This window comes from Ornithodoros turicata, chromosome 1, assembly GCF_037126465.1.
Source record: "Ornithodoros turicata isolate Travis chromosome 1, ASM3712646v1, whole genome shotgun sequence".
In the NCBI taxonomy this organism is placed as follows: Eukaryota; Metazoa; Arthropoda; class Arachnida; order Ixodida; family Argasidae; genus Ornithodoros; species Ornithodoros turicata.
The window spans coordinates 176,485,414-176,512,877 of record NC_088201.1 but is presented as its reverse complement, the minus strand read 5'-3'; the positions used below and the strand labels follow the sequence as shown (position 1 = coordinate 176,512,877).

The window sequence follows — 27,464 nt, the reverse complement described above, 5'->3', positions numbered from 1 at the left end:
GGTGACACCACAACACGTGAGCGCTCGCAACGTGCACAATAATCACAAAGAAGAAGCTTCACGAGGAGAACAGATTGTGATCACAGCAAAGCATCGATAAAGTTGTTCGTTTCGTTAGCCTGAACGACTGGTTCGGCTGTCTCGTGCCGTTAAGTTGAACGTGTGAAACGATTAAGCCCCCTGAGCTGGTTTCACGTGCGGGCCTCACGTGCAGAAAATCGGGAGGTTGGTTGTTCAGTGTTTGGCCACACAAGTGCCCGAGCTATGTCGTGGCAGCATGTAGGTAAATAAATCTTCGTTCGTTTCTCTATTGAACCTTGTTCTGTTGCTGTGTTGTGCACGATGGAAATTGATGTTCTGAGGCTGGAACATAGAAGAAAGGACAAGACGACACAAAAGCCTCAAGTGCCTAAGAACAATGAAAGCATGAAGTCACTGAAAAGGTTAGCCAGCTGTAGTACTCGAACCTGGATTGCCGGTCCAGGGCTCCACCCTTGGAGGACATTGGGGAGGTGCGTTAGCTTACCCTTATGAAAACGAAATTTGCCTGTCTATTCACATCTTTTGGACATTCTTTGGCTTCTTTGGCTTTTCTTTTGACTTTGATTTCCTACAGACAATTGTCCAAACAACTGCTTTAGACGGCCTTTGGTCTTTCTTTTTCCTGAAAGTCTAAAGAGGTCGCGCCAAAGGAAATCTATTGACTGCCTTTGGACTTCGTTTTTCTTCATTTTCAAAAGACAAGTCAATAGGCAGTCCAAAGAACGATCAAAAGAAGGGCATTCCGAAGGAAACACGAAAACTTAGGTGGAAGCATAAAGTGGGTTAGTGTAGCGGTAATAGATTATACAATAGCGGGTTGCACATTCCTAGAGTAGGAAGGAGAGAAAATGACGGGGGGCTCCACGTGATAGCACATCCTCCCCTCCGCCCCCTATAACAAAGCCAGATCGAGGAGGACACCTGCAAGGCCGGTACCTAATACTTAGTTATTTGCGCTGCATATTAAAAAAAAAAGGAAAAACTCGCGTTTCTGCCTCCAATACTTATAGTAACACCTGATATTTCTTCCTTGTTTTCATCAATATTGTCATTTTTAGCGCACCTTTCCTCCTCAATTCCTTGCTGTTGATGACAGCGAATAACGGCGGGCAACATTGTTTGGCTTTCAAGCCGACCCAATCCATTCCTTCCCCGCTTGATATTTGCCAGTTTACTTGAGAGCGTTGGGGCGCCATTTACAAGTTCTCTGATAAGTTAGTTTTTTTCGCGTTCTAAGTAGATTTTTGTTTGTGTGAAGTGGCCCGATGTGGGCATGCTGGACGTCCATCGGATCGAGAACCTTTAGAACATTGATGCGGGTTTACGGATACTGTAAAGCGTAGACGATTTGTGAGGAAAGAAATTCGCCGCCAAATGGATTTCGGACACAGATGTTTCGAGGCTTATATTGTTGCTACAGGTGAGTCTTCTAATGTCATATTTATTTCATAATATGGAGAGAGGGATAAGCTTAATGATATAAAAAGTATTTGTAGCTGCTTCGTGTTGTGAGCTGTATTGCACGTGGTTCTGAGTTTGCGCTCAGCTCAACTTATTTTCCGAGCATGCACAAAGGACTTCAATTGCATGGTTCACGCCCGTCATATTTTGAGAGGGGATGCATAATACAGTTGGGGGTCCTCTTTATTCTACTATTTGTCTCGATGACGGAAAAACCCTACTGGTGTATCCATGGAAGTGTGTGTAAATGTCAAGTATGCGACACTGTAATGGCCACCTTTTGTCCCCATATGGGGGTAGGCGTAGAGGATGTGTGATATTACTCATATTAAATGCAGATGCCACAATGCATTTGTTGAATCTTCTGGTTTCTCAAACGTAAAAACAGAGCGAAAACGGATTCGTAGAAACTCCTCCCGCGCAGGGTCCAACCGTCCAAGGAATGTGACCGTCTCGTGTTACACGAGAGGGAAGCGTCCCCGTACGGGATCATATTACCGAGAGAGTGTGTGTGTTTCAACGTGTAACGCGTGTTGCTTTAAGAGAGTCTGTCTTGAGTTGGAAATAAAGAAGGTTGGTCCATGCAACCAGTGTCTCTTGTCTAACGCAATATTCTAGATGGTGCCGAAAACCTGGGATACTCTCTAACGACGAAATGGACCCAAGCAAGCTCGACCGACTCAAGAAGTAACGGAGTATCCGGCGTGCCTCTACAACGAAACTTCTGAGCGACATCGATGCTCTTCTCGTCGGGGAGACAACGTCCGTCGGTGAGTTCGAAGAACGTCTCATTATTCTCATATCGAAAGAGAACTCACTGAGGGAGCTGAATAACGAAATCGAAGTGCTTATTGATGTTGACGCTCTAGAAGAGGAATTGGCAGGATCAGGAGGATACGAAGAACGCGTCATTATTGCCAAAACGAAATTGAACCGCAAGATATCTAGAAGCGATACTGGAATCGAACGAACGACTGTATCGTCAAGCGCAAACAACGTAACTTCGCCACAACAGGCAGCGACAGTCAGCGTCAAGCTTCCGAAACTGGAAATTGCAAAATTTAATGGGGAATTGACGTCATGGCAAAGCTTCTGGAACCAATATGATTCAGCAATTCATCAGAACATCGCATTATCGAGTGTCGACAAATTTAAATACATATCTGAAGAGTTACCTTACGGGCAAGGCACTAACAGCTATCGACGGAATTCAGATAACGAACGACAACTACGCCGTCGCAGTTGAGCTTCTCCGTGAAAGGTTCGGAAGATCCGAACTTATAATCGATGAGCACATGGCATGTCTTCTACAAATACGACCAGTACAAGACGCCAAAAACGTGGAAAGGCTACGATCTATGTTAGATGCAGTCCAGACAGGTGTTCGCAGCTTGGAGGCGCTGGGAGTGAACTCAGATAGTTACGGCGTTTTACTCCTTTCTGTATTGCGGAATGGGGTACCATCAGAGCTCAACTTAGAGTACCATCGTAAACATGACGCCGAGCAGTCAACGCGAAGCAGTGACGAGCTACTAGCATTTTTGAAATTTCTCAAGAACGAAGTAAAAAGTAGAGAAAGAAGCCAGTACCGGTCAAAATCGTCAGACTGTGATGGAGGACGCAACGATAACCGCCAAAAGAGATATCCGCCATCAGCTGCCGCTTTGACACTTGGAATGGAACGGGAAAGCCTTGAGTGTATATTCTGCGCGTCCAATAACCATGCAAGCAAGCCCTGTGATTCGCCAATCAGCCTCGATACACGGAAGGCTATTCTCGCTCGCGACAACCGATGCTTTCGCTGTGCTAAACGAAATCACAGGTCCAGGGAGTGCAGAAACTCGAAGTGGCTAAAGTGTGCGAAGTGTTCCGGCAGACACATTACACCATTGTGCGATCCGAACTGGGCAAACAAAAATGAAACGGCAACCCGAATGAAGACTCCAGTAGCTCGCGCAGGCGCAGACGCAACGAGGACGCAGGCGACGTTACAATCGTCCCTAAAAATTACAGATCAAAGTACTGGATGCTCTTCGGGTGAAATATTACTGCAGACAGCCCAGGTTTGGGCCGAAGGAAGGAGGGAACGTGTCCTAGTGCGCCTACTTCTCGATGGCGGATGCCAGCGTACCTTCATCAGAAGCGACCTGTCAAAACGTCTCGGACTCAGGGTACTGGGCGAGGAAGATATTACAATCTTCACCTTTGGTGAAGATGCGACAGGAGAACAACGTACGTGCCGAAGAGTTGAGCTGTGCCTCACAAGTCAGCATGACCGAAGGGATGTTCGCGTCGGGGCGTTACAAGTTCCGATGATCTGCTCTGACGTCATGAAAGCGCCAGTCGACATTTTGAGATATCAACTGCACGCTCAGGGAATCGTCATCGCTGATGCTTCACTTCATGGCATACAGTGCGAAGATGGAATCAGCGTCCTCATTGGAGCCGACAATTATTGGGCAATGGTAACAGGAGGCCTCAAACGTTTGGACAAAACTCTCGTTGCCGTAGAGACCATCTTTGGGTGGACGGTGCAGGGACCCACAACGACTGACTCATCTGCAACACGTTCATCTACCGGTGTGATGAGAGTAGCTGTAACCGGCGCAGTAAACAGAGAAATATCCGCCCAATTGCGAGCATTCTGGGAATTGGAACACATGGGCATTAAGGAGGAACAGACAACTGTTACCAACGAAAACGAGATCATCAATCAGTTTGAAGATACAGTGAAGGTTGAGAATGGACGTTACCAAGTGTCGTTTCCGTGGAACGAGAAAGTGGCCCGGCTTCGCGACAATAAGGATATAGCAATGAAGAGGCTCGGATCACTCACAAAGCGCCTTCTGAGAGATGAACAGATTATGAAGGAATACGACACGGGAATACGAGAGTACATGGAAAACGGTTTTGCCGAAGAAGCGCCAGAAACGGCAATCGCGTCGCCAAACCCGGTGTACTACATGCGTCATCAGAGCGTGGTGAGATGCGACAGCCAGACAACGAAACTACGGATCGTCTTTGACGCGTCATCTAGTGCACCGGGATGCCTTTCTCTCAACGATACATTTTCAGCCGGACCAAACTTGAATCCGAGTCTCATCGATCTTCTCAAATTTTGGATACATCAGATCGCCGTCCTAGCAGACATTGAAAAGGCATTTCTCCAGGTATCACTCTCAGAGGAAGACAGCGACGCATTACGATTCCTTTGGTACAAAGAAACACCACTGCCAGGGATGGAATTACCACCTATCGTAACATGGACATATTCTATTAATGTGTAAAAAAAGTTATTGTAAACAATGTTCCTGAATATATTTCGACAATGTATTGTAAGGTAGTACTACTCGCGACGCGGTTGTCTGAAATTAGCCTTACGCGGTTTATCTCCTGGTGTTGAAAGACCATTCGTTACTAAAGTACTAAAGATGTGCAGCATGTGGCCTACCTTTAAACAACCTACCGCTTCTATAGGTGACGTACAGAGGTGGATGCATTACTTTTGAGTAATGCGTACTGGTAATGAATTATATTTTGATATCTTGCCAGCAAGTAATGAGTAATGGTACATTTCGACTTCGTCGAATGTTCATTGCACCACGAGAAGGTTCGGAATGTCCAGATTTTTCAACCCGCCTTCAACAATGAGCTCGGGGCAAGAAATACAGAGAAGGGCTCAGTCTAGAGAATTCTCAAAGAGACGACGGTTTGTGTCATCGGTGTCCACATTATATCCCGAACTTTCTTCTGTACGCATTTGGGGTAAATGAGAATCAACGAAACAGAAACATGGCCTCAATGTGGGCACATGTGACAGATCCACTAGTGAATGGTTGTTTTGGTATGATATGATGGAGTATGACCCGTGTTTCATTTGGGGCAACGGCAAGCCCGTTCCTGCTGGCAGCAACCGTAAAACATCACCTCGAAAGTTTTCAAAATCAGTATCCGATGACGACGAAGATCCTAATGAACGACATGTACGTCGACGATCTGGTTACGGGAGCCAACAGTCTCGAGGAGGCTGAGATCATTTGCGTTGAAGCAAACGATATTCTGCCACAAGCGAACATGCGTCTTCGAAAATGGATGTCGAACGACGAAGAATTGCTGCAGCGTATCAGTGAACGTCAGAACGGAGGAACGACGTCGTTGATGGGAGAAATGCAACCACGAAAGGTTCTGGGAGTTGCGTGGAATCCTCGAACAGATAAGTTCGGCTTTGACCTGAGTGCACTGATCGGGTTTAGAAGTACAATGAAAAATAGCAAACGTGCCGTACTTCAATCCTGCGCACGCATCTTCGACCCCTTCGGATTCTTGGCGCCAGTTATTGTCACCAGTGTAAAGCTACTGTTCCAAGCGCTACTGGGAACGAGGAACAGATTGGGACGACGACTTGCCGTCAGGTATCTCGATGGAGTGGAATGAATGGTGCAACGAGCTACCGTGTCTCCAGAACGTGACGATTCCAAGGAAGCTAGCCGAAGAGCTCAATAACGGCGAGTCAACTAAGACTCTACGCGTCTTCTCGGATGCTAGCCCACGAGCTTACGGCGCAGTCGCGTACTTGAGGACAGAAACACCACAAGCGGATGTAAATGTAGCATTGGTGATGTCCAAGTCACGTGTTACCCCTTTAAAGAAAATGTCACTCCCACGTTTGGAACTGATGGGTGCAGTTGCCGCCGCACGGCTGTCGAACTACATCATTAAAACGCTTCCTCCTCTCGATTTGGCGATCCATCTTTGGTCGGACTCGACTGTAACCCTGCATTGGATTAAGGGTAATGCCGATCGATGGAAACAATTTGTCGCCAACCGCGTCTCCGAGATTCAGCAGCTGACGGATCCCGTTAATTGGAGTCACTGCTTAGGAAAAGAAAACCCCGCGGACTTGCTTACGCGTGGCCAGCGACCGGACGCCCTCCTGAGAAGTCAAGTGTGGTGGAATGGTCCACAATGGCTACAGATACCGCAGTCACAATTTTTACTTGAGCCCTCGGTACCAGCAAACATGGAAGATTACTCCGCAGAAGAGAGAAAAAGTGTGAAGATCCACCACGTTGTTACCGAACGGGTGTGAAGTCCCATATAACGCATCGAAAGCTACAGCTCCCTAACGCGTGTGACCCGTATAACTGCGTGGGTCAAACGGTTCGTCATCAACTGCAGGAACAGATCACATAGACGGACGGGACAACTGACTTTCGAGGAATTAACGGCTGCAGGGGGGGGGGTATGTTTATTATATATAAAAAAAATAAGAGGGAAAGGTTAGCCACCGGTATGGCGGCTTGCTATTCCCAGGAAAAAAGGGGAAAAATAAAGGCAAACAAAAAGAAAAACAAAGTCTGCCATACCAAGCAAAGAAAAGAAAAGCCAAGAAAAGCAAAGCAAAGAAAAGCAAAGGCCATACCAAGAGGCCATACATAGATAAGGAGCAGTAACTAACGTGCAAAGGGATGCATTCGCCAAAGATATTGCGAAGCTGTGTTCAACGGAGACCAGACAGCACTATCTGTAACCTTTCCCTATACCTGGACAATGATGGGATTCTCCGTGTTGGGGGAACACTCCAGTTCAGCGACATAAAGGAGACAACGAAGCATCCTGTGATTCTTCCGTCAACTCACTCATTTACTTCCCTTCTCATTGACAGGGAGCACAGACGACTGCTGCATTAGGGGGTGCGGGATACTTTGGCTCAGCTACGGGAGGACTATTGGATCGTGAAGGGACGCCAGGCTGTGAAAAAGACTATCTGGCGTTGTCTAGTTTGCCGAAAGGAAAGGTGTAATGCCGCGACAGAGCCGGTAGCCCCACTTCCCGCTGACCGAGTGTCAAAGCGCGAGCCGTTCGATGTAACCGGGATTGACTTCGCCGGACCCCTCCTTTATCGTGAAGACGGTGACACTCACAAGGCACACATTGTCGTCTTCACCTGTGCAGTTACGCGAGCGATCCATTTGGAACTTGTGAGTGACTTATCAGCGGGTGCATTTTTGCTAGCGTTTAAACGCTTTGTGAGCAGAAGAGGCATATGTAGCACAATTTATACGGATAATGCGCTGACGTTTACACGTGCGTCTAAGGATATCGCAAAGCTATTTCAAAGCATGCAGGGAGAGGAAATACAGGCATACTTTGCCAGCCACCGAATCAAATGGCGATACATTGTAGAGCGAGCCGCGTGGTGGGGTGGCTTCAGGGAACGAATCGTGAGATCTGTTAAAGTAGCCCTACGCAAAGTATTGGGAAGATGTAGTCTCAACTTCGATGCGCTTACGACCGTTCTCACGGAGATAGAGGCCGTCATTAACTCCCGCCCTTTGACATACCTGTATTCCGACGCGGGGGAGCCGGAACCTCTTTCACCCTCGCATTTTTTGGTCGGGCGCAAACTAACGTGCCTGCCACCGCAACGTGCAACAAGTCCAGTTGTGTCAACGAAGCACGAACTCGAACGTCAGTGGGCGTACCGAGCTGGACGGCTGCTGGACGGCTTCTGGTGGAGATGGCGCAGGGGATACCTGCAGGAACTAAGATCAGCACACATCAGCAGACCTGCAGCGTCAAGTGGCCTCGGAATTGGTGGCCTCGGAATTGGTGACCTTGTTCTCATGCAGGACGATCGACTACCCAGACACCTCTGGAAGACTTGCCGTATATAGGATGTGCATCGTGGACGAGATGGGAAAGTGAGAGCTTGTACGATTATGCTCCCAGGAGGACGTTTGCTGAGACGCGCCATACAAATGTTATATCATTTAGAACTGGGAAATTAACTAATGAGCCCTCGGCTCATTACGGGGGAGGTTGTTGAACCTTCTGGTTTCTCAAACGTAAAAACAGAGCGAAAACGGATTCGTAGAAACTCCTCCCGCGCAGAGTCCAACCGTCCAAGGAATGTGACCGTCTCGTGTTACACGAGAGGGAAGCGTCCCCGTGCGGGATCATATTACCGAGAGAGTGTGTGTGTTTCAACGTGTAACGCGTGTTGCTTTTAAGAGAGTCTGTCTTGAGTTGGGAATAAAGAAGGTTGGTCCATGCAACCAGTGTCTCTTGTCTAACGCAATATTCTACAACATTATATGCCACAAAATATTAAGGAGATGCTATTCTATGTTTTCAGACAAAAGCTGAAAATTGCGCTTTCCCTGTAAGACCACTGTGAAGGTAGACAAGCACCAGCCTACGGGAGACCAAGGAAGGCATCGCGTCGATGATTTCAAAAATGAAGTGACTCAATAAAGTGCACCTGTTCACATGTGACTTTGCGTTCTTCTCCCTTAATACTTCACAGCATAGATTGAGAAGTTATCCGTCAAAAAGAACTAGTTACAAGTTAAGTTCACGCGTGAAAAATGTAACTAAGTTACTAACGAAGTTCTTCAGCCTGAAATGTAACTCGCAGTTACTGAGTTACTTAAAAAAAGAACGAGTTACTTCCAAGTTACTTCCGACACAAAATAGCATTACGCAAGTGCAGCGCGCGTGGGCGCAGTTGAGTTAGACCTCGAGTTGTCTGCGGAGGAGTGCAGCACGCCTAGATCGTTTTCGTTTATGTCCAACAATAGACCTCTCCCTGTTTGTAAACAAATGACGTCATAGTGTTCGACAGCGCCACAAATTTGGCAGAATGGAACTACGCTCGAAGCTAGAGGTGAAAAAGGTTGCGCCCGTAAGCCACGGTCTTGAGGGGATTACGGTATGGTCCCTTAAAGGGACGCGACCCTCGGTCCTGCTTTTCTTTCAATGGGAGGCAGCGAACAAGTGCCCGTTCGTGGAACCCAGCCCTCTCCTTCCGATTTGTTTCGGTTTCAGTCTGTCTACCAATGTCATGATGGCGTTTCTCTGGTAGAGATCTATTCGAACGCTTTGTATCTTACTCCCTGTGGGCGCACAATGGTTCAGCTTCACTTCAATGGCAGCGCTTCTTACTTCCTGAATAAAATACTGTCATTGATTGAATATCACATCTTATGGCAAAAACTGCCATGAAGGAACCGGAGAGAAAGCAAGAAAATATGTGGATGTGAGTGGAAAGCGAGTTAAAAGTAACTTGGAACTTAACTTAACTTACTCTGGCAAAGTTACCTGAAAAAGGAACGAGTTCCTCTGAAAGTTACCACGGCGCAAAAATAGCGAGTTAAGTTACAAGTTACCAAAAAAAGGAACTTAGTTACAGTAACGAGTTACTCGTAACGAGTTACCTCGAACTCTGCTTCACAGCAGACTGAATTAAATTTTGAGACAACCCGAGACAACGTAGAATGTGCAGGGACGGAGGGGGGGTAATCAAAAGAAAGTCAATGACTTTCAATAGATGTTCAAACCTCAGCGTGTTGACTTTCAAAAGGAAGTCTAAAGGAACTCCAGAGCGGAACTGTCTTTTGAAATCTTTTGGACAAATGTCAAAAGGGAGTCTGTCCCAAACAACAATTACAGTCAACCCTCGATTTATGAACACCCTCGGTTCCCCGAAAAATCTGTGGCGGCCCGTGGAAGACGACGACGACGCGCCTCTGCTGCCACGCGCTACGGCGCTGGCACGGCAGTTCTACCGGCACCGTCCTAGCGTGAGGCCACGTCCATCTGCCCGCTGGGACATTCCATCACCGCCGGTCAGGACTCATGTAGGGGAACACCACCTCCTCTACATTTGGTGACCCGAACAACGAACACCATGTTCGGCGTAATTCGGCCACTCAACATCCTAAATTTTTCGTCGGCAAACCAGCAGCGAACCACCCTCTAGCAGGCAAGGCGCACCGGGACCACTGTTCCACCGGGGACCCGCAGGGAGACCACAGTAAGCTGGCTTTCCGGCCTCCACCTGCTTCATGATGGTCCTCCCCGGCACTTCTCTGGTTGTAAGTCAGCAACAAACACCTCCCAACAACGATCGCTCAACGCACTACCTCAGCAACAAGCAACGCAGCAACTCAACGCCACACAACGCACTCAAGCACTCAACCACTCAGCACTCACAACTCATCTCTGGAACCCGCCCGGATCCAGCGCCCTTGTTCCCGCCATCCCGCTGCTGCATCAACAGCCACAATCGCAAGCCGTATCTCCAATCGTCCACCATCCACGAGTCGTCCTCATTATCCTCTTCATGGTATCGACGCGGACCTCAACCGCATGCACCGCTCCGCGTCTGAGGGGGGGAGTGATGTGGCGGCCCGTGGAAGACGACGACGACGCGCCTCTGCTGCCACGCGCTACGGCGCTGGCACGGCAGTTCTACCGGCACCGTCCTAGCGTGAGGCCACGTCCATCTGCCCGCTGGGACATTCCATCACCGCCGGTCAGGACTCATGTAGGGGAACACCACCTCCTCTACAAATCGTTCATAAATCGAGGGATTCATAAATCGAAAATTCAGTTAACTCAGTACTATCGAGCAAATGGAACAGTATTTCCGAGTTGGGATTGTGTTTATAATGCCATATATTGTGTAATTTTGCTTTTTACCATGCCTTCCGCTGTATCAATCTCGCAAAGAACAGACGTTAGCGCATTCACACTGTTTATTATGCAATACTAAATTGTTTAATATTTTGGACCATGCCTTCCGCTGTGTCAATCTTGGAAAGAAGAGATGTCATCGCATCCGCACTGGGCTGGTCTCGGGATTTCCTCCGGGATTTTTAACCTCCGTTTATTAATTTCCGGGTGACAGCGACCACCTTACTCATCAACTCAAGTCAGCAACACTTGGTCGCACCTTGTGCGACCCCGGAAAACCCGTTTGTTGTTCCGATTTCGAGGGGTTAAGAACCGAGGGTGCAATACCTGGAAAACGTTTTGTCCGTTCATAAATTGAGGGCAAAAACGCTGGGCAACTCCTAGTTGGTTCCCAGAAATTCCGTTCATTATTCGAATATCGAGGTTCATAAAACGAGGGAAACATGAATGGAAAAAGTTTGGTTCCCCGTGCTCGTGTTCATAAAACGAGGGAATTCATAAATCGAGGGTTGACTGTAGTTGTCCAAAGCAATTCCAAAGGATTTTCCATATAAAATCTATAGGGTTTCAATACCATGTCTATTGACTCTTTTGACTTATTTCTACAGCATTTCTATAGCATGGACAACTATTTTTTTCATAAGCTCATGTGGTAGAGCCCTGGAACGGCAATCCAGAAGATATCGGTTCCAATCCTACAGCTGGCAAACCTTTCCAGCGAGTTCCTTCTTTAATTTTTCTGTGTTGTGCCTGCTCCGGGGACGGAGCGGCCGGGCTTCGCCCCCAAAATAGGAATAGTTTCTCACAGTGTGAAAAATTAACACGTAGACCGGACCACTGGGCAGTCCCCTCGTGGTAACAGTTGTTTCGCAATGTAATGTACGAATTATACGCGTCTTTTTTAACATAATTTACACAATTTTTATAATGAACCTACAAGAGCTACCTAGATACGCTGTTCACAGGTGGTTTATGCGGGCAGGCGGACATCCTGTGAGATAGAGCATGTAACTGCCGGACGACCACGATAAGCTAGAATTCATTATTCTTACTAAATGAGATGCTATCGGGAAATGCTATACAGTAGAATTGGAGCCCGCCATTATTTAAAGCCATCCTGTTTTTTTTAAGTATATCCTGAAACGATCACGTACTTTGAGGTGTAAGTCGTCAAGTTTTCTATGCAAATGAGCCGAAAGTGAAACCACACACGTTTTGCGCACACAGAGAGTGGAAGGGCGTGCGCGTCGGGGGGACATGTATTTCGTAGCGATCGAGGCGAATGGAAAAAACGCTGATCTGTTGGTCAGACTGACCACTTTCCAGCACGGGTAACATGAAGTGATGTCGTTTTTGGGCACAGAAAGTGCGCACTTCTGGTTTGGGCTAATTTGCATACGACAGTTTGGCGATTTATATACTACGCGCTCGTTTCAAGATTTAAGGTATTCAGGACAGTTTCATGGGCCCTTGCCTTTTCATCTTGGCGTTCACGAAATCAAGAAGCAGCTGCAAGATATGCGACATTCCTTACTTCGTGTGCATTTCGCGTAGAATCTCCCGTGCTTCGTGCGCCAGGCCACAGGCTCCAATGTCATCTAGGCAGCTGTCCTCTGCCACAAAAGAAAAAGAAGGAAAGTGGGTGCCTTATTATTGACATTCCTCTCGTCGTCCGTCATCTCAGCTCCAGGGTATACCGGGTTGATGGCTTCCCAGCAACCCTTTTGCACAAGCGCAGCCTTGACTCTGGTGGAGCAGGTATGATAATTTTCCGACGTCAGCTTCGCAATCTGTTGTACCGCTATCCAAATACCACATGTGGCTGGCTGTTGCACCGCCATCCTTCGCACACAGAGATTTATGTGTCACTTTTCTAGCGTGCGACGCGTACCCCTTCTCCAAAGAGTCGCTGCGTTGGTCTTCAGAATTACCTTCGCAGTCCTTAATTGGCAAAGTGTCCGTACTTCTCACATGTGAAACACCGCACACGTCGCCTCGGTACGGCGTGTGATCCACGGGTGAAATTCCTCATGCCAGCGGGGCGATCCCTCCTCGTATATAGTACTATACGCCTCACCACGTTTCACCTCATGCCTAGCTTTGATCAGAAGAACTTATTCCTCTCCGTCCAACTGCATCTGATCCTCGTCCGTCGTATTTTTCTCCTCTCTTTCCCGCTTTCATCTCCTCTGTGGTAAGGGCGGGTTTATCTTGTTCGAGTTCCAGGAGGAGGGCTTCGTAACTGTCAGGTAAACCCATTAGCATTGCCACTAGGTTGTTATTGGTGCTCAAATTATGGTTGCCTCCACTCGCATTTTCAGGTCTCCAGAACGTGCTTCTTCAGGTTCTTCAGGTTATTTCGGAGTCTTCTTCCATGCCTTGAAATTTCTGGTTTCACGTCTTCAGAGTGTGGATTCCAAAAATATCAGACGTTGGACTCAAATAATGGTTGCCTCCTATTTTGCTGACTCGCATTTTCGCGAAAACAAATATAGTGGTACGGTATACGAGTACAGTGGTACAGTGGTATAAACTGGTACGGTACACGAGCAGCGGAAACCGGCACCGTTCTCCTGGTGAACGTGCCCGAAAAGTGTTTATTTCAATGTCCTCTTTTGCTTCCCCTGTTCCCTTCCTCTTCAACCTCTACAAGAAATAATTAGAAAGTCAATTAATGATTCTTAGGAATTAGACGTCCAGAAGTTACATGTTCTTTCCTACAGACGTCCGCCTGGTCACGAACCCGCCCGTATGAATGGGTCACTGCTCCTCTCACAGGCATTTTTTAAAAAAAGATCCCAAAGATATTGAAGCCCGTAGAAGGTCGTAAATGGTTGCCCGAAACTGTTGTGATCCGTTCATAGAGAACGCCTTCCCTGAAGCGTCTTCGCGAGATAACCTTACGGATAGGGAACCTCTGGTGCCATTGTAAGTTCCTTTTCCTACTTTGGTTAGTCGGAGTTCAACGGGCTCTACTGGTCTTCTGCATGACAGCGCTAGTTCACAAAATTATTGCGGTGGTTGTATTCGCAAGAAACAGCGTTTGTAATGCAATAATACATACGTGTGCCTACTAACGGTGCGATTTTATCAGTTAGATAACTTTTCAACTATCAGTCGGTTGCAAGGGATGAAGTTAACAAAATTACGTAAAAAAGTATCTGTCCGGCGCAGATTTTTTTTCTTCTCTTGTTTCTTTTTGTGTCGGCAGTTTGGACACACCAGCTCCCGTGGCGTAGCGGTTAGAATGACCACTTTCCACGCCGAGACTGGGAGGTGACGCGTGTCTGATTCCCCATACCGGCTGTGTTACCTGGGGAGACGAATTTCGTCCAAGGACGCATACTAATCCCCTATCCCCCACTCCGTCCTCCTGTCCTCTCTCCATCTGCCCACATCTTTACTCCACCCATAGCCAGAGCTGCTTGACGGCGCTAAACACGAAATTAGACAAAAGCTTGGACGCACACCTCTGACCTTTGAACACATTTCGTCGATAATTTTAGACATACCAAGAATGTATAATTCGTTTCCACCCATAGGCACACATACCAGCGACGGGCTAAAGGGGGGAAAAAAATAAAAACAATACGTGCGATTCTATACTTTCACAGGGCAAGCGTCATGTGTGGCAGCACATTCAGTGGGAAATGGAGCGCATGCACGCACACGCACGGGAATTCGCACATACACGTGTCTGGAATAAGGACGATGACCCCTCGCTCAAACATATAAATAAGGCGGCGAGCACATTTTGAAGCAGAAGGGCTGAACTACGCTGTGCAGCGTTTACAGAAACACGTCAGCTGCCATGAAAGCCGTGGCAGTCGCAGTAGCTTACGTGTCTCTCTGCGTCAATGCCAAAAGTTACGACTCAAAGGACGAAACAAAGCGACCCGACCTAGGGGAGTATCAGGACTTCGAAAGAGTAAGTGGCTGAACAGTATGGCAGCAAGCAGAACATCGCCGACGACACCGTGTTGGGAAATCTTTCGCAGCAGATGATATTCGCTATAAGCCGATTTCACGTCAGATCAAGCCGGGACGTCTTATCCTGGATTTTTGATGTTTTTTATGCAGAGATCTTTGTCGTATATGATGATCAACAGCGGTAAATGAATGATTCCTACAATATTGTTCTTGTGCAAAAAAAAAAAGAAGAAAAATCGAGAAAATCCGGACTTGCATGCGAGTGTTTCATTTTCACCGTTTTTGAACGCGCATGTCTCCTGAATTATCAAGTATATGCGATTTTTTTCTTATCATGTAGTATACATCAAGAGCAGCGACCATGCGCAATTTTTTTTCAAGCAGGTGCAACGCTCTTTTAAATGAACAATTGCGAACATGCTCTACCGCGCAGTTGTGTTACAACTTCAACGCGTCATTTAATATTGACAGTCTATAAAAACTATGTTGAAAAATGTCAATAGGAGTGTAAAGAAACACCGTAGGTTGTTTATGGAAATTCTATTGACGTTCTATTCCAAACTGTCCATCGTGTAGGTGTTGAGAAGTGTCAATAGACATCATTATGCTATAGAGACTCCATACAAAGATGCTAAAAAGCGGTTTCGGCAGCTACACACGTAAATTATAGGTATATAGGAGTCTTACTTTCCTTTATTGCACGTTCCACGATGCATCTGTGCAGCATATCAGTTTCAGCAGATACTTTCAACAGCGAACGGGATGTCCGCGGGAGTAAGACATCTATCCATTGTTTTGAACGTTGACCACCACATTTCCTTTTCGGTTTCTCTATGTTCTTCTCTGGCACTTCCCATAACGAACAATGAGCACGGCAGGTTAGAAAGCAGACAGAGGGAAATATGGCGACAACCAAGAAGTCCAAAAAGCTCACTGAGACAGGTTAAGAAAATTCTTTCCCAGGACCAATACTGTAAGCAGTACTGCCCCGCGGTTTTGAGAGGTTTTGGCATTCCCTTCCTAATAGAAAAGAGGTACTATATATTGTTTTTTTCCGCTAGCTTCCGCAAATTTGTAAGACCTGCCCGCCTATGACTCAAAAGGAGGGGTGAACTGTCTAAGTCTAATTTGATGACGCACAGACACAACAGCCAAGCGAGGAATTGTTTGGAGTATTAACTCTCAATCAACATAACGTATGTGTTCCCTACGGTCAACGTCTTGTCTGTGGCACGTACCGGTACGTGCCATTGGGAAAGAGATCCTGTGTAAGATTTTCCTCCCCCAAAATATTGACTGCCTAGTTACATGGATAATTTATTGCGAAATAGACATAAATGCGCTCTTGGATTGTAGCACTGCTTAAGTTTGGCTTTCGATGGACCTACTCGATGCCTTAAAAAAAGCACTAAGAAACATAGACGTCACGTTGACTGAGAGTCCATACTCCCAACACTTTCTGGCTTGAATGCTGTTTGTGTGCGTAATTGAATTATACTTACACAGCTCACCCTTCTTTTTGAGTCAGAGGACGCTGAGCAGGACTCTGGAATTAGCGGAAGCTGGCGTGACAAACAATATGTAGCACCAGTTTTCTCTTAGGAAGGGGTGTTGCTGTTTGTGTAAAGGAGCCAATCTCAATAGGTAGCTCTTCTGCTTGATGATTATACATGTCAGTACCGCAGGGAAGTACTGGTCCAGGGAAGAATTTACATAACCTTTCGAGGTGACTTTTTCGGACTTATTGGTTCTCTCTGTATTTCTCTCATTATATTTTTCTCTTGTTTTTTTTTTTTTTTTTGAGCTGCCTTAAACTGCCGCGCTCATTGTGCGCTGTCGGAAGTGCCAGAGACGAACAAAGAGAAACGCAAAATGAAATGTGTGGTGGACGAGGTTCAAAACAATGAAGAAATGCTTTACTACCACGGACCCCCGTCCATCCGTGGAGTGATCTGCGGCTACGCTGCATTCTGGAACTTGCAATAAAACAAAGTAAGATTAACTATATACCAGTAGCTTTTGTGTTTTACATCATACATACACATAAGCTAAATCATGCCAGGGTGTAGCGAATGGCAGCTGCCGAACCCGCTTTTTAGCATTTCGGTATGGGGTGTCTATTGCATAATATCTACTGACACTTCTCAATATATACACGGCGGCCAGTTCGGAATAATGCATCAACATTTGTGTGGTCGATGTCTATATATTCAATAGTACATCCATAGAAGTACATCAATGTGAAGGGTATAGAGATTCTATTTACAGAAGTTAATAAGCTGAAAAATGCAGCAGGATGTCAATATAGTACATAGACCCAAAATAAAGAGCCAATACAGAGTCTATGTTCATTTTCGTAATTGATAGATGTCCCTCGTTCCTCAAGTCGGCAGCAATTTACAATTATTTTAACTCTCTTCCATTTGGTATTTCCATCGCGCGTGTACTTTCTGCAGCCGTTCGTTGACACAAGGAAGGTAATTTTTCGAAAGAAAAACAAAAAAAAAGACAAAGAAGGATTTACACGACCGTTTCTCGAAAAGGCCCCTTTTGATTTCATTTATATTTTGTCAGGAAGTGGCCCCTTTGCTTCGCTACGAAAAGTTCACCTGCAAAATGTGCACACTGGCCATGAGTGCATTAAACTGTGGCCTTACCCCCATGCCGTGTCGATATGGGGCTGGCGGTACCGCGGGATGACGGCTCTTTGTCAATGTCTTAAAACCTCGGAAATTGGCGACCCTGTGCGATCAGAAGTCGTGGATGCTGTGAATGATGCTAACCGCAAACTGGGTTACCTCCATCGGAATCGAAAGCCGGCACCGACTGTAGTCCGTTTACTAGCAAACCACAGGGGTGACATAAATCCGCCATCTTTGTAACTACCCTCGAGCGCGTGGTTTTTGCAGAACCGCCACCTTGTCCTGGTCGCACGTCATAGAAAACATCCTTTTGAGGTCATGTGACTTTGTTTACATGTCGTTTTGCCGCTTACCGACATTATTTCCGTCGTCATAAAGCCAAGAGATGAACATATTTCGCCAGCGTAAACTATGCGCTGCTTCTTCCGCAGCATAGTAGCCGATTTCCCCTTAGTTTAAGTACATCGCATCGGCTCAGTGAGGCTTAGCGCGCTGTCGTCATCACATCTTTAGAAGTCGTCAACAGTACGAGGCCTTATGTGCAAAACTGCATGTTTTACTGCGAGTCTATCGGATAAAAATAACTACCGTGGTCGAAGGACATCCAAAACGTCGCGCAGAATCAACAACCGCATTGTTTACAAACAGTTTGGCCGCCAGTCACTGACGGAGCCACCTTTAAGGTCTCGTGTGCGTAGAGCGTTAACTTCAAGTGCTTATCAACCATTGATCTCGATTTTAAGTTAACCAACGTTGGTGAAACGGGGACTATGGCGTGTGGCGTGCGCTCTAATTCGATAAGTCGCCGCACGAAGGCGGGGCGCCCGTGCACGCCGCGATAGACGCAGTCGCTGTGGTCATTAGTGGGAGCGAGTGGACCTCACGACACGCATTTTGGCCCTCGTGCACAAGTGAAAGAAGGCGTGAAGGCGGGGCTGTGTGATGCATCGAAAGCTCGCGTACCACACATGTAAGCGCATTTATGAGAAACCTCCGGATCTGCTGCCACGGGCTTCCTCGTAACGTACAATAGTGGGCACGGCCTGGGATTTTTTTTTTGTGGGCCGATTCCCGACCGCTCTCGTAACGTGTCGTGGCCTACAGTTCGGCAACCACTGACGTAGTCAATATTGTACCGGCTTGCTGTATGTACCTTCGCTTCATTTTTGTAACGCTCATTATAAGTCTCTCCCTTGTCCAAATGATGTCCAACTATAAAATTGTTGTGAGCTTGAGCAACAGTCTTCTTCCGAGTTTCAGAGTGATTTTTTTTATTAAGGCTATTTCTGTGCTGATTTGAATCCTTTTGTAAAACGGCCGGTTTAATCACGGTTAACGTCAATGATTTAAATGGTGTATAGTTTTGGTTCTGGTATTAGTGGCAAACTGCAATGGAAAAATATGTAGATGATACAAAAAAAAACACGCTGCATATTAAACCTGTCTGAACTAAAGGTGAAACGTTGCTAAGACGTGGCCAGATATAGGCAAGCTTCTGTATTATTAGCACTATTGTTCTTTAACAATACCCGAGCGGTAAAGACCATTGCAGTTTTCAGTTTCCTGATAAGTTTCACTTTCGGTATTGACGCAAGGTTCGCCAGTGAAGTTTTCGTCGCGTCGGCACTAATGGAAATGGAAAATCGGACTTTCTTTCTCATAGGCCTTCTCAGTCCCAGGAATTTACTTCGGCTACTGGAAGAACTACGAAGAAGATACGGGTGACAAGTGCTTTATTGAAAAGCAGATCGGTCCACCACAGAACCTAACCGTGGTCTTTAACAATGCACACCTTGGCAGCAATGGCGAAGTGTAAGTACTGTTTCAAACCAAAAATTGAGTACAGTTCTCATCTCCTTTGAGAACCGAGTCATTTTTTTCGTGCTTTACGTAGAGGGCTCACGTTTGGGTGAGCGTACTCACCTTGAGAAGAAAGCGTCACAGAAGAGAAGGTCAATTGCTCCACCATGAAGTCGCGACGCAAGAAGTATTTGTGACACTGCTATGCTGAAATTTAATGAATATTATAAGCGTACATAGACGCAGCTTCGGTGTGTTATTTAGATAATGAGCTATTTGTAAATATCAGGTGTAAATGCACCAATTCAGCAAAATATAACAGCAATGTTTCAAGATACCATCATGTCGATCTTGTGTGATCAAACACACAAGTTATCACCTCTCAGTTCTTTGTACTTTCGCAGCAATTAATTTTGAACGCTTGTAGAAATTGAAGGATGGCGAACCTCGACGTTCACCGAGGACAAAGTTGGAATCGGCCCAGGACTGACGGACAAATATCACGTTATATTGAAGTACTACGCAATGCATTTGAGACAGGTTAGCAATTACCATTAGACCTGTTTTGAAGAATAACAGGAACTCTTGAGAAGTTCAGTTTAAACTGTTCACACTTGTAACCGGTGAGCTCCGTGCCTGCGGGAAATATTTGTGCGATCTGCGCCATCTGTTGGCCTTTCCCTCACCCCCGCGTCTCTGTGTCTACTGCGCGCTGTATCTCTGGTGTTTGCAAAACTTCTCCGGATGCGAAGTTTTGCAAGGTAAGGTTTTGTAGGGTAAGATGGGGCAAGATGAGACACGGGGCTAGATGAGACATTTTTTGGCTCGACGCCGCCTGTCTCAGAGACGCGTTGCCTCATGCGCTTGCAACTTTACTCATAGGTGGCTCTGCATGTCCGCTTTATTGCAAGTGAAAATTTTCCGGATTGGTATTTGCGACGAAGAGAAAAAAAATCGTTTACTTCTGCCTGGAATATAAAGGCCTGCAAAAAACGCGCAATTTTCTGTAGTCCTTTTTCTTGTCATCTGTGCAGCAGCTTATCACAGGTTTATTGTGTCAATGTAAGTCCACGTCCTATTTCTTTATTCATTCATCTAGATATATGCAATATATGGTCACTCTTGGTTATCCGTGAACGCATCCTCGGGGAAGACGCGACAACTTAATCTAATTTAAATGTAGTGCAATTTAAATTTAATATAATTTAGAAACTGATCACTCAACTATTAGGTAGCCTTATGCTTGTTCGTCAGAGACTCCTTTTTTGCATATTGCCTATAGGATCCTAGGATATTTCAAGCAAAGCAGAAGCGCTCTCAAAAGCGAGCGACCAGCGACACATCATATTGGCGGTGCCTTGTTTGCAAAAAACGGTGGATGGAAATAGCACCGGGTTCTGTGTCGTTTTATTGGACATCATGTCGGCGGTGGGCTCAAGGGGGCTGTGTATGCGCTTAAATTGCAAAAAAAAAGACTGATTTGTAAAGTTTATTACCACGGCGTGTCTCATCTTGCCCCACACGCTCTCTCGTTTTGCCCTGAGGGTTGGGGCAAGATGAGACAATCTGGATTTTTGAATTTCTTCTTCTGTGTTTATTCTAGAACCGGTTACGTCCGGTCCTGATTTAGATTTCAGAAGCTCTAGCCTCTGAGAATGTGCCTATGGGTATTTTTTTAACACGAAAAACAAAAATCCCATATTCAATTCAATTGCAAATTTCTGTCTTATCTTGCCCCACCTTCCCCCTATTCCTTGGTGGATAATCTTTGAAATTCAATTGCTGAAAAAAAATACTCAATACACAGCAGAGGTATTAGATATCTGGACGGTCCAAGTGATTTGCTTTCAGGAAACCAAACAGTTTCTATAAGTTCCTTTTTGCTATCACTTTCTTTCAGTTCTACAGAGTTCCTGGAGAATGAATGTCACCGACTTAACGCAACGGGAAATAGCAATTTATTTAGACGTTTCGTCTCCTATGCGGGAGATATCATCAGTGCAAGGCTAGGGACGGGAATGAAGAGCACCAAAACCAGTCTTGCTATTTAAGGGTTTACCGTGGCCAGAGTACAGTCCAGGAAGTGGGCCACGGTTGGCATTACATGCTGTTAGCTCCCTTTGTATGTGCCACGATTCGAGGAATTTTCTCGGTCCCCACCGCTGTTCGCGCGCCAAGGTGACGGCACCCTTGTAGCCGAACACGTGTCCCGTTGTGCAGCCGTGGTCCACGAGCTCAGTCTTTGACCTAGTTGCGTTGGTCGCCTTTTCAACGTCTCGCTTGTGTCCTTTAATGCGGGTGTCCCGTTTCCTGCCTGTCTCACCTACGTAGGTTGCATCACACTCCAAACAACTTAGCCTGTAGACGACACTGCTTTCGCTTCCAGGTGGGGTGGGATATTTGGGCCTTGAGATGATGTGTCGAAGTTTCATGTGGGGTTTGAAACAAGTCTTTATCCCCAAAGGCAGCAGAGTGCGCCGAATACGCTCCGAAACCCCTTTGACGTAGGGAATTGAGATGGTCCCATTATGTGTGGAAGGTTCTTTTGGCTGCCTGTCCTCTTTACGCCTGCGCGTGTCGTCGATAAACTTCTGGGTCTAACCCCGTTTCCTAAGCAGGTCATTGACGGTGGCCTCTTCTGAAGAAAGTTGAGAGTCGGAGGCGAGGCGCTCAGCACGATCCAACAAACTTCTGACGACAGCTCGCTGGTGTTCGATAGGGTGGTGAGAATTAAAGTCCAGGAAGTTGCCAGTTTCACAAGCTTTACGGTAGACCGTTCTTTTGATTTATCCTGCTTGGTCGTGATGCACATTTACGTCCAAAAAAGGTAGCACGTTGTTCTTCTCGATTTCGTACGTAAGCTGAATAGAAGGTTCAACACTGTTTAGGACCCAATGGAAGGCACCGACGTGAACCCTGCTTAAAATCAAAGGTATCGTCAACGTACCGTCGGTAGAATGTAATGGGGCAGGGTGCTTGCTCTAGTGCAGATTCTTCCACGTGCTTCATGACCAAGTTGGCCAGGGTCACGGACACCATTGGGCAGCCCTCAGTCTGTTGGTACATCTCCTGATTGAAAGTGAAGTATGTCTGTTTAAGGCAAAACCGCAGCAGGACAATAATGTCTTCCACAGTCAGATAACTACGTGCACTGAGGGTGGCATCATCACGGAGCCGCTTTTCCGCGACCCTGACAGCGAGAGCGGTCGGAACGTTTGTGAAAAGGGACGCCACGTCGAAGGACACCATCACGTCGCCGTCCTCGAGTACGCGCTCACGCACCAGCTCCACAAACTCACGAGAGCTGCGTACCGTCAGGGCGTTGGTTCCAGTTACGGGTGACATGATGTCCGCCAGGTGCTTGGCGAGGTTATAAGTTGGGGAACCAATGAAGGACACAATAGGGCACAAGGGGCATTCAGGCTTGTGCACTTTGGGGAGGCCGTACAGCTTAGGAGTGGAACCGTCGGACGAGGAAAGGTGACGATATGTAGACTCGTCGAGGTGGCCTAGTAGTCGGTCTTGTCTAGAATGACGGTCCCCTTCCCCTTGTTAGCAGAGAGAATGATTATACTTTTGTCCGACTTGAGGTCACGCAGCGCCGCTTGTTCTTGGCAGGTCAGGTTAGCCGGGCTTACTCTTGCGACAGACAAGGTAGCTGCTATACGGCTGCGCACTAAGTTCACACCAGTGCTGTCTTTTATGTGGCGGAGTTTGCCCTCGATTTCAGTGATGAATTTACACACAGGGATGGAGCGAGGAGTCAAAGCAAAGTCCAGACCTTTAGACAGGAGACTTACATGACTTGTATTGAGGGGCTTGGAAGAGAGGTTGACAACAGCGCTGGGATTCCTGGGCACGGAACCTAGGTACCTAGGTAGAAGGCGAGAAAGTTTTTTGTTATGGGCGTCGGTGGGCTTGTTTCTCTCCTTCACTTCAGCTTGTTTGGGGGCGTCGAAGATGCGGTGCATGTCCTCAGGACGAAGTGCACGTTGAAGAGTCTTCTCGGCTTGGTCTTGTCGACGTTGGAGCTTGGTTAAGTTCGTCTTGTTTTCCAAGATCCGGGCCTTCAGACAGTTAATGCTAAAGTCTCGTGCTAGTTTGTGGTCATAGGGTGTGTCAATCCGGGGTGGGCACCTGAGGGCACAGGGAACGACGTGGTGTTTCAGCCACTCGTTGTTGAAGCGTAGATGACATTTTGTTAAGTCGTTGCGTTAAGTCGGTGACAATTTTCATTCTCCAGTTATGACGCCCGGCTTTCGGAATATCTTTACACAGTTCCTGTTAGGGAAAATATGCATTTCAACAACAGTAATCACCACGCGAGGGAAGAAGGGCATAAATGTATGTTGACCCGCACAACAAAGCATAGGTACGAAACGGAATGGACGCTCGTGCGCATTACCCCATTAAAATAATTGTGGAATAGTTCTTAGCGCAGATCTTTCGAGGAGCACTACTGTTTACATTTCTGAGCCGCACCCGTTAGGTCGTATTCCAAGTGAAAGTTTGGCATTGGTTAGAAAAGAGATGCTGACATGATACACCGCGGCTTCGCAAATTGTGGAGCCGCCTTGACCCGAAAACTTTACGAGTGAGTGAAGAAAGGGGCAAGTCACAGGTAAAGGTTAGCCAGCTTAGAACAAATTCGAACATGCAAAGTACAACTTGTTATCAGCTCGACGATCGTTGGGAACAGTTGCGGAGTGGGTATCAGCCAAGAGGACGCGCCACCTCAAAATTAAAACGTAGTACGACACTGCCATCCTCTGGGGCTGTTGCCGGAGGGCGCTAAACCGCGGGCTGTCAGATGGATTTGTTAAATCGAACAGGAAATAATTTAATAAAACCCCACATCACCACCAGTATTGCGGTAGCGTATCGGTCCCGGCGATGAGACTCCCCGTTCACCATCTGAAAATAAACTTCTTGTTTTTTGCAGTGAGCTAAATCGTAATGCCGTATACAAACTGAGGTCCGGGCTTGGGTACAATGTCAGCAACATTGAAGATTATCCTCGTAAGTGCAAGGCTCGTTGCTAGTCCCTAAGAGGAAGAAAACTGAAGTAGTGCTTGCGACGCGCTTGCCTGAAATCAGCACCCCGTGGTTGATCCCATCTCACACCGCCAGGTATTGCAAGATCATTTATTTCGAGTAATAAACACGCGCAGCGTATTGTCTACCTTTAAATACAATATCGAAACAATATTTTCGAGGGACACCAAAGGAATTGGGGTTGCAGACGTTCTGACAGGCAATTTCAGACAACCGTGACGCGAGCAGTACATGCCGAGTAACTCTCGTTTTTCTTTCGTCCTTGTCTCTACTGTGATTTACTCGCTTAAAGAAGCGTTCCCAAGCACGCCATTTGCGGAGCTACGGCGACAGCGACAATTTTTTTTCTGTTCCGCGGAGGCAGACTGTTACGCGCAGGCGGTAGCAATAACAGGTTTCTCGCAACCGTATGGTTTGGTTGTCAAATCGCTTCAGGTCCCGGTCGCATATAAATCGTTCAACGAGAAGCCGAGGCGTGGAACAATTGTCGCTGCCGCTGTCGCTCTCGCAAATCGCGTGCTTGGGAACGCGGCTTAATACTAATGTTACACGGACACAGCGACTGCCCTTGAAGTCAACAGCACTTGAACTTCCGAAAGGCCCTTAACCTGAATGTCAGTTCCCTATGCTAATGCCGATCTTTCAGCGCGTCGATGGATTCAGCTCTATTTAAAATGCTCCTTGAGGTTACCATCAATATCTAGGGTTCTGAGGTAGTATAGAACACTTGATGTAACCCTAAGCTCTGGGGTAATGCTAAAGTGTAGGACAGGCCTCTAGTCTGAGGTAATTATAAGGGGCAGTCCCAAGAAAGCAAAAAAAAAAACAGTAAATCCCACGAACGAGTAAATTTTTACAGCACTTACGTGCCTTTGAAAGCATATTCATTCAACAGAGCCTGTCGCAATGCCCACGGCGTGAGACTCTGTCTGACGGGGCACGCATTCCCAATACCCGAACAACGAAAGGTAATGGCAAGAGACATCTTTATGCACTCGGCTATTCAGTGATCCATGTTTGCCTGTGTTTCGTGCACTTTACAACTCTTTGTTCCCTGTCCAACTTGTCGTTCTCGTATAACACCCTATGCGACATCGGCGAGGCATCAATGAGTCACCGTCATCACCTGGATGGAAATGGTTGAACCACATGTGAAGACTGCCGCTGATTTGTACAATCATAACCTACAAGAAATAATATTTAAGAAACACGGTTACAGCATGCTCGTGTGAATTAGGCGTCAAAATACATAATACGTTTCCGCAACACGAATACTTGCTAGCGATCCCCCTGCATTCCATGTTACATTCTATATCTGAAGCAGTGCTCATATTATCTGCACAGACGAACAAAATGGAGAATGAAAAGACATGGCTCAGCCCAATACATCTCACAGACATTTTACGTACCTCACACAACTAAAATCCTGAATGCAAAGAGCGAATTCTGTTCAGAGGCAGGGGTCGACGCTTTGACTTTTATTTAATCTGCTGGCGGTGAGCAAACATGCTTCAATTTTACAAAGAGAGCAATGTAACACAAATTAGGGGGACGACATCCTGAAGCAAGGACGGCAATACTAAGGTACCACAGCGCTGCAACCTCTGGGGGACTATTATTGGATATTCGAAAACACGACCTAAAAGTACGAATTTGCCTGGTTAGTTGTAGCACACACTGAATAGAGAGGGAGAGCATGCGAAACACCAGAGAAGCTCAAACAGTCAACTGAGAACTTTTGGAACACAACACAAAAACAGGTCAAAAAAGAAAAAGGAATAAAGGTCTACTGTTCATGGTGTGGGAAACGTAGGCAATGCACCTTGTTGTTCGAGAGAAGAATGACGGCTTTACTGACACATTCACTATAATTTAGTTTATTTGTAGAACTGCAGCACCGGACATAACGAAACAGAGTTAGCACCAAGGTGACAACACAATTTATTTCACAACAGCGAGCAAAAATAGCAGCGACACGTGCGCGATCGAGATTATCCACCACGACGGCCGACCCGTTATCTAAATCAGGGCAACCACCAACTCCTCGCCGCTCACCTGCGGTTCCCACCTTCACTATCATGTACATGCAAAGAATAAACATACATCGTTGTACACGTGGAATCATTTTTATTGTTGCCAATTGCATACCAATGGTGCTGGCAAGAATGTCATTAGAGCACAGGAAAAAAAACACTGAAAAACCTGCACATCTGGATAAGGGCTGTGCACTTGAAGAAGCATGGAACATACTTACCCCTTTCGAATTTCGAAGCTTCCATGGGGATATGACTCGACAGCAATAACGAATTACCTCTTACCGTAAAATGGCATGAAAGTAAGCGTGTTTGTATCTAGTGTACACACACAGGCACTTGATAAATATAGTCCGCTGCGGGTGACCTACCTTTGCACAATTAAACAGGGCATCATCGTACGCATCGCCATACGGTCATGTACGAGCAACATATTTCTTGGTTCAGCCAGGATCTGAGGAGTGAGCGGCTCACTTGAATACGCCCAGTTATACATGAAACTCCTTACTTCCAACTTGTCTAGTTTTATTCCAACACCATTGGAAACTCTATTTTATCGATAGGCACCATCAGCGAAAACTAATCCAGAAAAAAACATGTCAATTGACACTTAATAATTTCGTGCAACAATCAGTCATGTCTAACTAATCCGGACACCTCAGGAGTTGTGCATTTATTCGGATAACGAATTTCCATAGAAGCGAGTCCAGTAAATCCCCAGGGAACCCGAAAAATTAGGTTACCTCCTTACTACTCCAGAAGAAAATAACAAGAAATCGCCCCTAGTGTCCTTTACCTCAAAAAGTACATAAAACAGGCACCAACTGCGTCACCCAGCTGTAGGTTCGCTGCACTCCACTTTTTCCGGTAGGATTTCGCAGATATGCAGATGCTCTTCCGCAGATAGTAGTAGTAGTAGTAGTAGTAGTAGTAGTGAATGTATTTTGCAAAAGAATGGGGTAAATCTGGCATGCGCTATCTGTATCAGTAAAAAAAAATACATAAGGATATATAGCCACCC

At 46.5% G+C, this 27,464-nt stretch overlaps 2 protein-coding genes across 2 annotated transcripts; both read left to right on the top strand.

The window, feature by feature from the left end:
• The first annotated feature begins 2,606 nt into the window (after window positions 1-2,606).
• Window positions 2,607-4,790, top strand: LOC135390698 (uncharacterized). The gene has a single exon (XM_064620528.1). It carries the CDS (start codon window positions 2,607-2,609, stop codon window positions 4,788-4,790), a length of 2,184 nt encoding a protein of 727 aa, XP_064476598.1.
• Window positions 4,791-5,457: 667 nt separating this feature from the next.
• Window positions 5,458-6,592, top strand: LOC135390691 (uncharacterized). The gene is made up of 2 exons (XM_064620516.1): window positions 5,458-5,850; window positions 5,966-6,592. The coding sequence occupies exons 1-2, from the start codon at window positions 5,458-5,460 to the stop codon at window positions 6,590-6,592; spliced, it is 1,020 nt and encodes a 339-aa protein (XP_064476586.1).
• The last annotated feature ends 20,872 nt before the right edge of the window (window positions 6,593-27,464 follow it).